At 46.1% G+C, this 16,430-nt stretch overlaps 1 protein-coding gene across 2 annotated transcripts in view; it reads right to left on the bottom strand.

Annotated features, from left to right (window-relative positions):
- Nucleotides 1-16,430, bottom strand: part of CCDC189 (coiled-coil domain containing 189) — a 45,788-nt gene that overhangs the window by 12,850 nt on the left and 16,508 nt on the right. The window contains exons 5-6 of one of the 2 annotated variants that reach the window (XM_029606812.1): nucleotides 15,006-15,076; nucleotides 802-918 (exon numbers count right to left, since the gene is read on the bottom strand). In XM_029606812.1, the coding sequence (XP_029462672.1) occupies nucleotides 802-918; nucleotides 15,006-15,076 (188 nt within the window). The remainder of the gene's footprint in view (nucleotides 1-801; nucleotides 919-15,005; nucleotides 15,077-16,430) is intronic. The other variant, XM_029606813.1, reaches the window with a different exon arrangement.

The raw sequence follows: 16,430 nt of genomic DNA, 5'->3' as shown, positions 1-16,430 counted from the left end.
GGTGCCGATGATGATTGGCTGGATTCATGGTGCTTGAAGTTCTTCTCCATGAGCTACAGTCAGGACCAGTGCCCTCTAGGGATCATGATCGTGCATTGATGATACCTCAGAACATTGCATGAGGCACAGGGCACATCTATCATGGTGGTCCATGACAGACATGACATCTCATGAAGCCGCTGTTAGACTTATCCATGGACAGATGAAAAAGAAAAGAGGGAAAATAAAATGATAACCATGGGTGATCAATGCCCTTCAATATATTGAGCAGTGCACGACCAGGCACGACAAAAGAAACTTCCAAAAAATGACAGAAAAATCGTACTTATTGGCCAATAACACAGGAGAAAATACCACCCAAAGAAAAGTAGAAGAGAAGATACACAATAGGTGGGCTCTGCAGAAGAAAAAAAGAGTCTGCGGGACCTTGCATGGACATGTAGTATCATGCCAGCCTGCACAAGCCCAGTAGGACACAGCCAAAGTTCTGGAAACTTTAACATAAAAGTTCCAGGACTGACTCCATCATGAGGACTGCCATCCTGCTTATACCTAGAGAAATAATTGTTCCCTGTTTACTCATTCCACCCCACTCAAGATTTTATAGATCTCGATCATATTTCCTCTCAGCCATTTCTTCTCCAGGCTGAAGAGCCCTCACCTATTAAGCCTTTCCTCATAGGGGAGTTGTTCTATCTGCTTTATCATTTTGGTTGCCCTTCTCTGTACCTTTTTCTAGTTCCACTGTTTCTTTTTTGAGATAGGGTTACCAGTTGTATGCAGCCATACAGTGAGTGTTACCTGTGAGGTGAAGACATATTTGTACAGCTTGAAATGGCGGAAGTATGTGTTGACGACATAGTCTGAGATCAGCAGCATCTGATCTTGACTGAAGATATCAGTGCTGAATGGAGGACGCTGAGGAAGGAGATGGGAGAGGGATAAATGATCCATATCCAAAAGTTACCTTATCGCATCCTACCCCATTTCAATCTACCATTTTTCATACATTTTATCCTACTTCCAGTTCATTCTGTTGCATGCTATCTCATTATAACTTATCCTGCCACATGACATACTACTCATCTAATGAAAAATTACTATTTACTTGATAATTTTCTTTTCCTTAAACCAGACAGATGGATTCGGGGCCAGTGTGTTATGCACCTCTACCAGCAGATGGAGATGGAGCAAAGCCGACATCATGGTATATATATACCCCTGCACTGACATGAGCCTACCAGTAAAGTATTCTCTGCAAAAGCCAACTGTGGACAAAACTTGATTATTAACAGATAACCATTCCAGCACTCAGCCAACAGGAAAAGACTGAGCTCAGACAAACGGCCCAATTTTAAAAGGGTCACGCGCGTAAATAACAGGGGTTACATGTGTGGCCAGGCCTTGCGCACTGCATGCATTTTCGGCCACGTGCGTAACCCCCATTATGTGCCGAAGTGCTGGACCTCTCCAAAGGGGTGGGCTGGGGGGGGGGTGGGACAGCTCCATGTGACGCTGTCCCGGGGAAGCATGTGCCGGCAGCTGGCCGGCGAACGGAGATTACTTCATCTCCAAAGGAGCAGTAAGTAACAAACTAAAAAATTTTAATTTGGGAATAATTAGGTTTAGGGGATGGGGATGAGAGGGGAAGAGGGAGGAAGGTTAGATAAGGGTCTAATATCAAATCAGTGTTCACGGGAACAGACGGATTATTCACATATTTTTGAATTGTTACTTGATTTGAATTTAAAAGTATTGTGCCTTCAAAAAAAGATACACTGCAAATGACGATCAGACCGGATGCTGTATAGACACATACTGCCGTTGTCAGGCTTGCTGATGCGGTTTCATCATATAAGGAAAGTCCTTTTGAGATTTATACAGTGTCACAGCATTGAAAGTTAAATACAGTGTTCTTTTGTTGTTTTTGTGTTTGTTGCTGATAGGACTGTTTTTGGGTTCTTTATTTTTTCGTATAAAATCGGTGTGTCCATGTGTGCACATCGGTAACAGTGTGCATATGGACGCACGTGCGCTGCTTTTAAAATAGGCCCCAAAGAGTGTAATAACACAAATCTAGGGACCGGATAGATACTTAACAGTACTCCCTGGAACATGTTGCCATTCAGGAGGACCATAATACGATCATTCAGCAGCCAAAGGCGGGAAGCTGAATCCATCTGTCTGGTTTAAGGAAAAGAAAATAATCAGGTAAGTAGTAATTTCTCATTTCCTAGCATCCAGACAGATGGATTCAGCACCAGTGGGATGTACCCAAGCTATTCCCAAATAGGGTGAGAGGCTTCCCGCGGTCCAGTCAAAACCGCATGTGCAAAGGCTGCGTCCTCCTGGGCCTGCACATCCAGACGATAATACCTGGAAAAGGTGTGTAGGAGGATCACGTTGCAGCTCGGTAAATGTCAAGAGGAGACAACAATCTAACCTTTGCCCATGACACTACCTGAACTCTAGTGGAATGAATCATAATCTGAGTAGGCAATGGTTTTTCAGAAGCCACATACACGGCCGTGACAACCTCCTTAATCCAGTGAGCTATTGTAGCCCATGAAGCTACCTTTCCCTGTTTACCTCCACTATAAAGAACAAACAGGTGATCTGTCTTTTGGAAAGGTTTAGAAACCTCTAGATACCTCATGACATGCCTCTTGACATCCAAGGGCCGCAACAGGCGATATTCCTCCGCATCCAGAGATGTCAGGAAAATGGACTGATTCAAGTGAAAATCGGAGACTACTTTTGGCAAAAAGGAAGGAACAGCATATAGTTGTATCATCTCTGGAGTCACCAGAAAGATGGCTCCCGGCAAGACAAGGATTCACCATTCAACTGACCCCTAAAACGGGCAAGAGCCGCAACCTGTTCCTTCAAGGAATTAAGGGCCAATCCGTTATTCAATCCTTCCTGCAAAAATTGCAAAATGAGCGAGATCTTAACTGAACAAGGAAGCAATCCTCAATCTTCACCCCAAGCCTCAAACACTTGCCAAACCCACACATAGGCTAAGGAAGTGGAGAACTTTCTTGCTTGTTGTAAGATGGAAATCAATGCAGAAGAATAAGGGCCATATCGCAAGACAAAATCAATTCAGATCTTTGTGAAGAACTGATCCCTGCCGCAACAGATTCCTGTGTGCCTTCAGTTGGAGGAAGGAATCCACCAGGAGCCGCCACAGATTCGCATACCATGGTCTCCTGGACCAATCTGGTGCCACCAGAAGCACCATCCCTCTGTGATGCTCAACCCTCCGAATCATTCTGCCCAGCATGGCCACGGAGGAAAAGCATACATCCTGCATGAGAGCACAGGTTCCCAATGACTTCGGATCTCTCCTGCGACTGAAGAATCAAGGAACTTTCGCATTACGAGAAGTTGCCAGCAGGTCTAGAAATGGAAGCCCCCAGTGATCTACTATCAGCTGAAATGCCTCAAAAGAACATAAGAAATTGCCATGCTGGGTCAGACCAAGGGTCCATCAAGCCCAGAATCATGTTTCCAACAGAGGCCAAACCAGGCCACCTGGCAAGTACCCAAACACCAAGAAGATCCCATGCTACTGATGCAATTAATAGCAGTGGCTATTCCCTAAGTCAACTTGATAAATAGCAGTTAATGGACTTCTCCTCCAAGAACGTATCCAAACCTTTTTTTGAACCCAGCTACACTAAATGCACTAATCACATCCTCTGGCAACAAATTTCAGAGCTTAATTATGCGTTGAGTGAAAAAGAATTTTCTCCGATTAGTCTTAATGTGCTACTAGCTATTTTCATGGAGTGCTCCCTAGTCCTTCTATTATCCGAAAGTGTAAATAACCGATTCACATCTACTCATTCAAGGCCTCTCTTGATTTTAAAGACCTCTATCATATCCCCCCTCAGCCGTTTCTTCTCCAAGCTGAAGAGCTCTAACCTCTACAGCCTTTCCTCATAGGGGAGCTGTTCTATCCCCTTTATCATTTTGGTTGCCCTTCTCTGTACCTTCTCCATCGCAACTATATCTTTTTTGAGATGCGGCGACCAGAATTGAACACAGTTTTCAAGGTGCGGTCTCACCATGGAGTGATACAGAGGCATTATGACAATTTCCGTTTTATTAATCATTCCCTTCCTAATAATTCCTTATATTCTGTTTGCTTTTTTGACTGCTACAGCACACTGAGCTGATGATTTCAAAGTATTATCCACTATGATGCCTAGATCTTTTTCCTGGGTGGTAGCTCCTAATATGGAATCTAACATTAAATTTCATCTGCCGTTTGGATGCTCAATTTTCCAGTCTCACAAGGGCCTCCTGTAATGTATCACAATCCACTTGTGATTTAACTACTCTGAATAATTTTGTACCATCTGCAAATTTGATAACCTCACTCGTCGTATTCCTTTCCAGGTCATTTATAAATATATTGAAAAGCACCTGTCCAAGTACAGATCCCTGAGGCATTCCACTGTTTACCCTTTTCCACTGAGAAAATTGACCATTTAATCCTACTCTCTGTTTCCTGTCTTTTAACCAGTTTGTAATCAACGAAAGGACATCACCTCCTACCCCATGACTTTTTAGTTTCCTTAGAAGCCTCTCATGAGGGACTTTGTCAAACGCCTTCTGAAAATCCAAATACACTACATCTACTGGTTCAACTTTATCCACATGTTTATTAACCCCTACAACAAAAATGAAGCAGATTTGTTAGGCAAGACTTCCCTTGGGTAAATCCATGTTGACCATGTTCCATTAAACCATGTCTTTCTATATACTCTATGATTTTGATCTTTAGGATAGTTTCCACTATTTTTCCCGGCACTGAAGTCAGGCTCACTGGTCTATAGTTTCCCGGATCACCCGTAGAGCCCTTTTTAAATATTGGAATTACATTGGCCACCCTCCAGTCTTCAGGTATAATGGATGGTTTTAATGATAGGTTACAAATTTTAACTAATAGATCAGAAATTTCATTTTTTAGTTCCTTCGGTACCCTAGGATGCTTACCATCTGGTCCAGATGATTTGCTACTCTTTAGTTTGTCAATCTGGCCTACTACGTCTTCCAGGTTCACAGTGATTTGGTTCAGTTCGTCTGACTCATCACCCTTGAAAACCATCTCCGGAACTAGTATCTCCCCAATATCCTCATCAGTAAACACGGAAGCAAAGAATTCATTTAGTCTTTCTGCAATGGTCTTATCTTCCCTAAGAGCCCCTTTAACCCCTTGGTCGTCTAATGGTCCAACCTACTTCCTCACAGGTTTCTTGCTTTGGATATATTTTAAAAAGTTTTTATTATGAGTTTTTGCCTCTATGGCCAATTTCATTTCAAATTCTCTCTTCGCCTGTCTTATCAATGGTTTACACTTAACTTGACAATGATTATGCTTTATCCTATTTTCTTCAGATGGATCCTTCTTCCAATTTTTGAAGGATGTTTTTTTGGCTAAAATAGCCTCTTTTACCTCACCTTTTAACCATGCCCGTAATCGTTTTGCCTTCCTTCCACCTTTCTTAATGCGTGGAATACATCTGGACTGCGCGTCTAGGATTGTATTTTTAAACAATGTTCATGCCCGTTGAACACTTTTAACCTTTGCAGCTGCACCTTTCAGTTTTTTTCTATTTTTCTCATTTTATCAAACTTTCCCTTTTGAAAATGTAGAGCTAGAGCTGTAAAAGAAAATGTGGTTCTTACCTGATAATTTTCGTTCCTGTTGTACCAAGGATCAGTCCAGACTCCTGGGTTCATACATCCGTGCCAGCAGGCGGAGACAGAGAAAGTAAAACTGCCACTGCTTTAACTATGCAGTTTCTCAGTATTAATCTGTACCAAAGCTGAATACCAAAGATCGTAAAAAGCCCCATTGAATTATAAACTTCCGAACAACTAAACAAAAAAATCATCTCTGATAACAATGAACCAATAGGAAAGCACGCCGTGACCTCGAACATCCATCCGGGTGCTCAGGTCACGGCGTGCGCTCATGCGCCTTCGCTGCTTGAGCGCCCAAATTGGACGTGCGTTCATGCACCTTCGCCGGCGGGGCTGCTGGAAGCCGCTTTCGCCACAGGCTGCCCCCGGGAGGCAGGGGAGCCGCGGGGGGCGCCTCGGGAGGAGGGGAGAGAGGACTGGGGCTGCTGGAAGCATGCAGTAAGTTTACTTTTGTTACAATTTCTATTTGCTTTAATAACATGTCGAGTCGATTTTCGCCCTGCGCCTTGCTTCGGGAGGGGAGGGGGGAGAGAGGACTGGCAATCCCCGATGCCCGAGCGTAGGAGAACCAGGCCACACCATGTTACTCGCTTGCTCCAACCCACCCACTTATTTGACCGGAGCCTGCCTATTGCTGTCACATCCCTCTAACGCCAGGGTCAGGGTAGGCGGTAAATTAGCGGGTTAAAGACGCGGCAAAACAGTTGGTTAAAAAGGCGATAATCGGGCCGCACGTTACTGTATGGGAGGGAATAGCTAATCCGATCGTTTACATATCATATACACGCCGCGGGCGGAAAGGGATACATGTCGATTTAAAGAAGCGGTAAAGATTGGTAAAAACGGATAGTGAATTGCGGGTTAGACTTACGCGGCCAAATTGTGGGTAGAAAGCAGGTTAGAAACAGGGTAACCGCAGCTGCGCTTTACTGTATCGGCCTGCAACTAAGAAAAGGCGATAGGAACCAGACAGAAAAGCCAGCCAGGAGAAAAGGAAATCAAGGACAGGCCTGTCTGCAAGTGCCCCGAGGAGAGTCAGACAACAGTGACTCTCCCTAAATTAAACAAATCTTTTTTTTTTTTTACATAAGAAACTTGATCCCTCACAAAACTCAAGTGAACAAAGGCTAAACTGAGAGAAAAACTACTACACTAAGCCAATGTACTGGGGAACTGGTGTTCCCCTGCTCCTAACTGCTGGAGTCAGAAAGATACTGAAGAGGGATAGCGAGGGTGCGGGCTTATGTGGCACCTCCCTCAGAAGTTCTTGTTTGACTCCATCTATTGGACGGGGGACATAACCCACCGTCTGGACTGATCCTGGTACGTACAAGGAACTCTCCTGTTTCATTAGTATCCTTCGAGGATACATTCCTCCGAACCATGCACTGCTGAGTGACTGTCAGCTTTCCCCCCTTGTTCTAGTTTAAAAGCTGCTCTATCTCCTTTTTAGTGTCTTCTATCTGTTCTATCTTCTAAGGCCCAGCTGAGTTCGTTACCCTTCAAGGGTAAATTTCTTTTTGGATACGATTTGGAGCAATTGATCAAAAAACAAGGTTCATAAGCTGCTTAGTGCTAGCAGCTTGGTTCCACTCTGGTTAAGGTGGAGCCCATTCTTTCGGAAAAGTCTCCTTCCCCAGACGTTTCCCCTTACAAAACTGAATCCCTCTTCATTGCACCATCGTCTCATCCATGCATTGAAACTCTGGAGCTCTGCCTGCCTCTGGGGACCTGCACGTGGAACATAAAAACATGCCAATCATTGGTCAGACCAAGGGTCCATCAAGCCCAGCATCCTGTTTCCAACAGTGGCCAATCCAGGCCATAAGAACCTGGCAAGTACCCAAAAACTAAGTCTATTTCATGTTACTGTTGCTAGGAAGCATTTCAGAGAATGCGACCCTGGAGGTTCTGGATTTCAGCATTCTACCTAAAATCCTAAATTTGGCTTCCAGAATCTCTCTCCCACATTTTCCTGTGTCTTTGGTGCCCAAATGTATCATTTATTTAACACTTTTTTTTTTTTTTTTTAACACTTGACAGCTGGCTCCTCCCCAGCACTGTCTATAATCCTATCTAGGTGACGCGTGAGGTCTGCCACCTTCACACCAGGCAGGCAAGTTACCAGGCGGTCCTCACGTCCATCAGCCACCCTGCTATCTAATTTCTAATAATTGAATCACCAACTATGATGACCAGCCTAACCCTTCCCTCCTGGGCAGTAGCCCTGGGAGACTTGTCCTCAGTGCGAGAGGACAATACATCACCTGGAGAGCAGGTCCTTGCTACAGGATCACTTCCTGCTACACCAGGGTGATGTTCTCCTACTGGGAGACCTTTCTGATCCAAGGCAGAACTGAGGCTTCCAGACTAGATTTGGGACTTGGCTACTATGTCCCTGAAGGTCTCATCAATGTACCTCTCTGTCTACCTCAGCTCCTCCAAGTCTGCTACTCTAGCCTCCAGAGATCAGACTTGTTCCCTGAGAGCCAGGAGCTCTTTGCACCGAGTGCACACATACAATCTCTCACCGGCGAGTAAAAAATCATACATGTGATACTCAATGCAAAAGACTGGAAAGCCCCCCTCTTGCTACTGGCTGCTGCCTTCATCTTAATTTTATTGAGTTCCTAGTTAAGTTTTGGATACTAAGGGAGTTGGAATTAGAGTACTTTAAATTTACAGGTGTATTTACTAATTAATCAGCTAGTGTCCTACAAGGGGATGATTAAACTTTCAATAAGGGCTGGTACAATATTATGATTTAGATAAGAGCCTGACTGATTTTAATGAGAAAGTGTCTTGTGCCTAAAAACCAAGGGTTGAGTGGGTGGGAAAGACAGGCACTAGAATTAACTATCTCTGGCTTGCTTATTACCTCAGACACACAAACTCTAAAGAATATATCCCACTATTTCACTTTTTCCAAATTTTTATAAGTCCAAAGATTTCCCAAAGCTATACTTACCAATCCTCTTTAACCAACATTAAATTGATCTTCATTCAAAGAATTGCAGAGTTTGAGATTTGCATGCCGTTAGGCGCACACTTCTGGTCCTCTTCTACTGCAAAGGGTGCAGGGCCTCTGGAAGCTGGGGTTGTGGAATTCAATCCCTGGATCGCTTGCGGTGACCTCTGGACTCCTCTCCCATGGGATGCTGGGAGCAGTATGCAGATGAGCCTTCCGGTCCTCTTCTACTGCCTCATCTGATAATACCCATTCTCCTGGGTCCAGGCTCTCCCTGCTGAGAAAGTCAGCTCTCACATTGTCTTTTCCTGCTATGTGCGAGGCTGAGATCATCTGAAGATGCACTTCCACCCATTCCATAAGTTGATCTATCTTCTGCATTGCTTGCTGGCTCTTGATTCTTTCCTGCCAATTGATGTAAGCCATTGTTGTTGCACTGTCCAACATTATCCGGACTGCTCGACCCTGCAGTCTGCCTTTGAACTGCAAGCATGCCAACCGGACCGCCCTGGCCTCCAATCAATTGATGTTCCAGAGAGACTCTTCTGCATTCCAGCACCCTTGCGCTGTCAGCTCCTGACAGTGAGCTCCCCAACCATGGAAGCTCATATCTGTCGTGAGTACTAGTCTGGTGATGATAGGGAAACTCCCTTCCTTGATGATCCGCTTGTAGCCACCACTGCAGGTGGAGCTGAATAGAGTAATCCTGAGACTGTGGAGTCCATTGAGACAGCAGGGAATATTGGAGAGGACGCAGATGTGCCCTTGCCCATGGCACCACGTCCAGAGTTGCCACCATTAAACCAAGCACTTGTAGATATGACCACACGGTCAGGTAATAGTGTCCATCAACAGAAGCAGCTGAGCCATCAACTTCTGAATACGAACTTTTGGCAGGAAAACCTTGCCCTGCTTTGTGTTGACCTCAGCCCTGAGATACTCCAGTGACTGAACAGGCTGAACACTGCTCTTGGCTAGGTTCACCATCCAGCCGAGCTCCTGCAACAGGGAGATCACTTTGTGGGTCACCCGACAGCTCTCTTCCAGAAACTTGGCATGAATCAGCCAATCGTCCAGATACGGGTGTACTAAAATCCCATCCTCTCTCAAATCTGCTGCAAGCCACCACCATTACCTTGGAAAAGGTTCTGGGAGTGGTGACCAGACCAAAAGGCAGTGCCCAAAACTGATAATGGCATCCCAAAACAGCAGATCATAGAAAAAATTGGTGCTCTAGTCAGATGGCAGTATGTAGATATGCCTCGGATAGATCCAAGGAGGTCAGAAATTCCCCTGACTGCATGGCCATTATCACTGAGTGCAATATTTCCATGCGAAAACGAGTCACCCGCAAATGACATTTGACCCTTTTGAGATCCAGAATGGGGCGAAAGGAGCCCTCCTTCTTGAGCACAATGAAATAGATGGAATATCAATCTGTATTTTCTTGAGGCGTGGGCACTGAACCACAGCCCTCAGACTGAGGAGCCTTGATAATATATACTCCACCACTTGCTTTTTCTGTGGGGAGAGGCAGGGAGACACCATGAACACGTCTTGAGGAACATGGCGAAACTCCAGCGCATATCCTTCTCTTATCACCTCCAGGACCCACTGATCCGTTGTGATTTCAACCCACCTCTGATAAAAAAAAAAAAAAGAGAGAGGCGTTCCCCTCTCCCCTGTTCCTGGGGGTGGGTTGGCACACCTTCATTGGAAGACCAATCTGGGCTGTCTGGGACAAAAGGACTGAGACCTATCAAAAGGCCAAGTCCTCTAAAGGAGTGCAGCGTCTGCTTCTTATCCTCCTGCATCCGAGGAATCAGGGATTCGCCCCACTTACTGGCCAGTTTCTCCAACTCACTTCCAAACAAGAGCAAACCTTTAAAGGGCAATTTCATAAGGTTAGCCTTAGAAGTTGTGTCGGCCGACCAATTTCTCAGCCATGGGGGTGGCTTGCTGGAATGTTGGCTACTACCTGGTGATTACTACCCTTACTCAATAAGCCTTCACACGGTTAATGCAACTCCAAAATTGCTCTCTGCTTCAACGGCATGAGGAAATGTGGAAAAGAGGATTTGCATTCAGACAACAACCAACAAAGACTGAACTACACAATCTGGGTAAACAAATAAGCGTGGGGGTAGCTTGCTTATTGAGGCGGTTACTACCCTAAACCAAGTAAGCCTGATACTTCACTTTGAATGCATATACAGCGTTGCTCTCTGCTTCAATGGCAGGGAGAAATGTGGAAAAGAGGATTTACATTCAGACAACATCCAAAAAGGCATTGATCTGTGCAGTCTGGGTAAACAAGCATCGGGGTAACTTGCTTGATGCGGCGGTTTCTACCCTTAACCATTAAGCCTTATGATTTACCTTTGATGCAACTCCATTACTCTCTGCATCAACAGCAGGGGGTGGCAGGAAATTCGAATCAGTTACCAACAAGGGCCCTGAACTTGATGGTAGATGAAACAGATAAGTATGGGAAAATAAGTGTGGGAGCTTGCTGAGCAGACTGGATGGGCTGTTTGGTCTTTTTCTGCCGTCATTTCTATGTTTCTATATAACTGATGTATGTGTATATATGTATGTATGCCTGGCGGTTATCATCGAAACCACCCCTCTGGCTGAGGTGTGGACCAAATCACAGCTCATATCTGCCAAAAAGGAGGCTGCTGGCTCCATAACTGCCCTGGAATTTACTCCAGAGTCATCGACCTCCTGAGAGAGAAGTAAACAAGAGCAAGCCAGGGAACAACAAGAAGCTATCTGCAAAGTCACTGTCACTGCTTCACATGCTTGCTTAAGGATGGTCTCAATCCTCCTATCATGTACATCCTTCAATGCCGCTCCTCCCTCCAAGGGGGGATAGTCATCCGCTTGGAGACTGCACAAATCAGTGCATCCAATTTTGGAAAACGCAAACGCTCTCTCACCATTGCATCCAAAGGCCTTCCAAAACTCAATCCCCTTTGAAATTAGCTTCCGGGGTGACCCACTCAAGATCAATCAAATCCTGAATGGCCACCATCACAGGGAAAAAACAAGGGGCTTTACCTTGCTTTTTTTTTTTTTTTTTTTTTTACACAAAAAATTCTAAACAACGGGATCCTTTCCTGATCCCCAGGCAGCATCTGCAGGCTGCTGGCTCAAGGGGAGGGAGCCGATTCTCCAGTACCAAAGGAACAACTTTTGGGGTCCCCAACCCCTGCTCGCTGTACGTCTACCACCAGGGAGGATGGTCCCACCAGGACCTAAACAACCCCCTGGGAGGCTAGACCTACCTCTCTTCACTACAATATATATATATATATATATATATATATATATATATATACACACATACACACACATACATACATATATATATATATATATACACACATTGTTTATTCTAAAGGAAAACACAGCTGTAATAGTTAACTTTGAGACTTTATTAGGGAAAGAGGGAGACAAAGGGAATAGAGACAGATACTGGAACAAAGTACAGATAAGTTTGTTCCAGGGAGCGACAGGTCCATACAAATGTATAATCACCAAGTCACTCAAAGTTCCAGTAATGTGTAGAACCTTTTATACCTTCCATACTGACCAATCAGAACATATTGAGTGTTATTTCTAGATAAGTGCAGGGCTTCTGATTTGGGAATATATTAGACCAATCAGCTAATGGGTCTGGGGTGTTGGCTGGCTGCATTCCAGCGCGTAGTCAGAGTCCTTTGTTTCCTTTAATTTCAAACTAGCATTCTTGAATACAGCAGAGATGAGGTACTTCAGAAAGTCAGTGCATAATATAACATACAACAGTTATTTATTTATTTATTTTTAAAGCTGGATACAGAACCACAGGTTGTCGTTGAGTTGCCCCCGGGGCTCTGCTCTCCCGAAATCTTTGGCCCCAGAAGTGAGCGCGGGCCGCAGAAAAACCTCTGTAGGGTCTCGGCCTATCCTTCGGAAGCTTATGAACCTTGTTTTTTGATCAATTGCTCCAAATCGTCTCCAAAAAGGAATTTACCCTTGAAGGGCAATGAACTTAGCTGGGCCTTAGAAGAAACATCCGCGGACCAATTATATAGCCACAGAAGTCTCCTGGCTGAGACCGCGGATGCCAAGGTCCTAGAAGAAGTCTGCAGGTCATATAAGGCATCCACCCCATATGCCACTGCCACTTCCAGGCGCTCCGCCTGAGCTGACTCCTGAGGTGGTAGGTCCTGTGAAGATAACAGCTGCTGAACCCAACGCAAACTGGCCCACAGCATGAAACTTCTGCAAACTGCCACCCAAATGCCCAGGGCGGAAACGTCAAAAGATTCGTTTGAGGAGAACTTCTAGCTTCCTGTCCTGGAGATCCTTCAATGCCGCCACCCCAGCCACCGGGATGGTAGTTTGCTTCGTGACCGCCGACACCGAAGCATCCACCTTGGGAGACCTCAGAAGCTCCAAGACCTCCTCGGGCAGCGGGTACAGTTTCTCCATCGTGCGCCTGACTCGGCGGCCCGCGTCCGAGGCATCCCACTCCCACGACATCAACTGTTGGAGCATGGGATACAGTGGAAAAGACCTGGAGGGACCCTGCAACCCAGCGAGGACCGGGTCCACCGAACCCTGGGAAACCTGTTCCTGAGGAAGGCCCACACCGAGCTCCGCTAGAACCCATGGAATAAGCAGATCCAATTCCTCATGTAACAGGCGGACCACCTTAGGATCATCGCCTTCCAGCAGAGAAGCTTTGCCAAGGTCCTCATTCAGGTTGCCCCCAGGGGTGGGGGGGGGGGGGGAGAGGAGAAGCCAGGGATGTGTCAGCCTGGCTCACTCCCGCTGGATCAGATAGAGGAACACTAACCCCCGGAAGGGAAGAACCTCGAAGTTTCTTTATCCGAAGAGCCCCCTGGGGCTCCTGCAAGCGGGGGAGCTTAGCCGGGGGTCCTTCAGAGAGCCCCTGCGCTACGTCTCTTTTTGTTGAGACTGGGTAGCCAGAAAAGCTTTGTGCATAAGTAGCACAAAATCAAGGGAAAAGGCCTCTGAGCTGCCCCCCCCCCCCCCCCCCGTGGACCCTCGTCGAGGGCGTCATCCAAGCTGTCTTGGGTCTGGTCCCAAGGGTTGCCGGGGCCTGGAGAAAGGTTGGGAGGGAAATCCCCACCCCCTAATGCTCCGGCCTCCGCCGTGGAAAAGTTATTCAAAATGGTCATTGTTCCCGCGCTCAGCGAGAACGGATCGGCCTGAGTGCCCCGAGCAGCCTGCCTCTTTATTACTGCCAGCGAACCCGGGGTGCCCTCCCCATCGGGGAGGCGTCTGGTACAGAGACTCGTGCGGGAGAGCCGAGAATCGGACTCCCCGCACGATGTGCATCGTGGCGGACGTGGCATTGGCACGGTAAGGAAGGGGGGGGGGGGAAGGAGAGAAAATGGCGTGAAAACTCACGCTGCCTCCAGAAAATTATGCCCTGTCAGCTCATCGCTACCCAGGATAAACGCTATGTTTCAAGTCTGCCTGGCCGCGGGACCCTGCAGGAATCCCAGAAGAAGGCTGCGGCAATAAAAAAAAAGAAATTGTCTTTTTTTTTTTTTTACGGGACTGAAAGGGGTAGAGACCGAACTACTGGTATCCCCGAAAATCCTTACCGGAGTGGAGCCCCATGGGATCCCCAATCCTAGTTCCAAACATGCCTGCTACCAGGGGGGATGGCCTTACTGAGACCTACCTACCCCCTGGGAGGCTGAATCTGCAGTGCCGCTGGCTTGCCGAAGTTGCCTTGCCTCAGTATTTCTTTGCTTTTCTTTTTTTTTTTAAACTTTACTTGCTATTTGCTGCCACAATCCTCATAAGCTGTTTTGTTTTTTTTTTAAAGGAGTCTACACCCCAAAAAGAAGTGCAGGCTGCAGGTTTTGCACGACCTCCATCTGCTGGAGACAGAGAAATACTGAGGAGAGAGGCAGGTGGCACATCAGGTTACAAGGGAGTGCCTTACAAGTTTTTCTTTGTCTCCATCTGCTGGAAGGGAGGCAAAACCCAGCAGTCTGGACTGATCCGGGTACATACAGGGAATTAATTTTCCTTTTATTTCTCCTAAAATCTGAAGCAATCCCCAGTAGGGAGATGCACATTCACCACCTGCTGGAGACGGAGAATGTCACTGCAGGGGTATATATGCTGTGACGTCAGCTTTGCTCCTCCATCTGCTGGCAGAGGTGCTTAACCACTGGTCCTGATTCCATCTGTCTGGGTGCTAGGAAATACTGTGCTATCATATCCCCCTTATTCAGTTCTCTTCTGTTTTGTTCTCGTTTTCGTTGCTGTAAATTAGGACACTTACCCGTATAGTGTGGCACAGCAAGAGTTCAGTAAAATAATTGTAACAGCTCTCAGTGTTCCCCAGTGGTGTCTCTGAAATAGAAAGAATCAGAGAGAGAGCGAGAGAGAGACACACACCCAGAAAACTTTACAAAGTCTTATGATTATTGGGACTGGAAGGGGGAAGCTGATATCGGTAAGGTATACGGTCATCCTGAACCATTATAACCAAGGCCCTCTGTTTCCTATGATTCCGCACACAGGGCTATAAACTCTGGCCCTAGTTATGAAATTGCCGGATTCCTGTGGAAACCAAGAGACAGGCTGAGGATGGATTGCCCACTGGCTATGCACATGAGAACTCAGAGCTTAAATGCTGTGACACAGTTCAGTGTCCCCTACAATTGCAGCACGTAGCAGCAGAGGATGATGCCGCCTGTGGCACCACTACTTGCCCCCACTCACCGGGTTGTTCTGGGGGGGAAGGGAGGGGATTCAAGAGGGAGCAGGAATGGAGCTGGAGGGACATATCCCTCCCCCTTAATCTGATCCTCCTGTCCCTGATCCCAGATGATCTCTTTGCCTCTTCTCCCAAAAATAACTTTCTTTGCCTTCTCCCCTAGATTCTGATCCCACCTCTTGCCAGTTCCAGATTATCTCCCATCTCCCACACTCCTCTCTCAGAATTCTCCCAATCATCCCTCCTCCTCTTCCCATTCCCATCCTCTTCAATTCCAATGACCCCCTCTTCCTCTGCTCCCTTTATCCTAATTTCCGAGACCCTGTTTCTCCACTCATCACTCAAAAAAAAAAAAAAAAAGATTATAGACATCATTTTTAAGGTTTATATTAAAATACAAATGAACTATAGAATTTCAGAAGCTACGCTGCTGAATTTTCTAACTCTTGTTGCAGAATCTACTCTGACTCCATCTGCTGGAAGGGGGACACAACCCACTGTCTGGACTGATCCGGGTACATACAGGGAAGCTGTAATTATACATATTTCCTTCAGCAACAGCAAATTATTATTCTGTAGAAAAATTAAATACTGGATGTGAGTTTTAACCTCTAGATTTTCTGCTGCTTGTGTGTGACCATGGTGCAAGAAACATCTTTCTCCCTGTATTATGATTAGGGAGAGCGGATAAGAAAATTATTATTTACCTGCTAATTTTCGTTCCTGTAGTACCATGGATCAGTCCAGACAGTGGGTTATGTCCCCAATCCAGCAGATGGAGTCAGCACAAGCTTTGAGGGGGCGTATCCATATATACTACTACCCCCTCTGCAGGAGTTCAGTATCGAGTATATCAAAGCCCGAGTAGAAACCCCCGAAGGATCAAGTTTGTGGAAACAGATAATGAAAACAATTGTAACCGCAACAAGTAACTGCAAACATCCTACCAACTTGTAGGGAGCTGTGAAAAACAGCGAAAAGAAACGA

This window comes from Rhinatrema bivittatum, chromosome 6, assembly GCF_901001135.1.
Source record: "Rhinatrema bivittatum chromosome 6, aRhiBiv1.1, whole genome shotgun sequence".
In the NCBI taxonomy this organism is placed as follows: Eukaryota; Metazoa; Chordata; class Amphibia; order Gymnophiona; family Rhinatrematidae; genus Rhinatrema; species Rhinatrema bivittatum.
The sequence above is the reverse complement of the archived record's forward strand: the minus strand, read 5'-3'. Positions and strand labels throughout refer to the sequence as shown.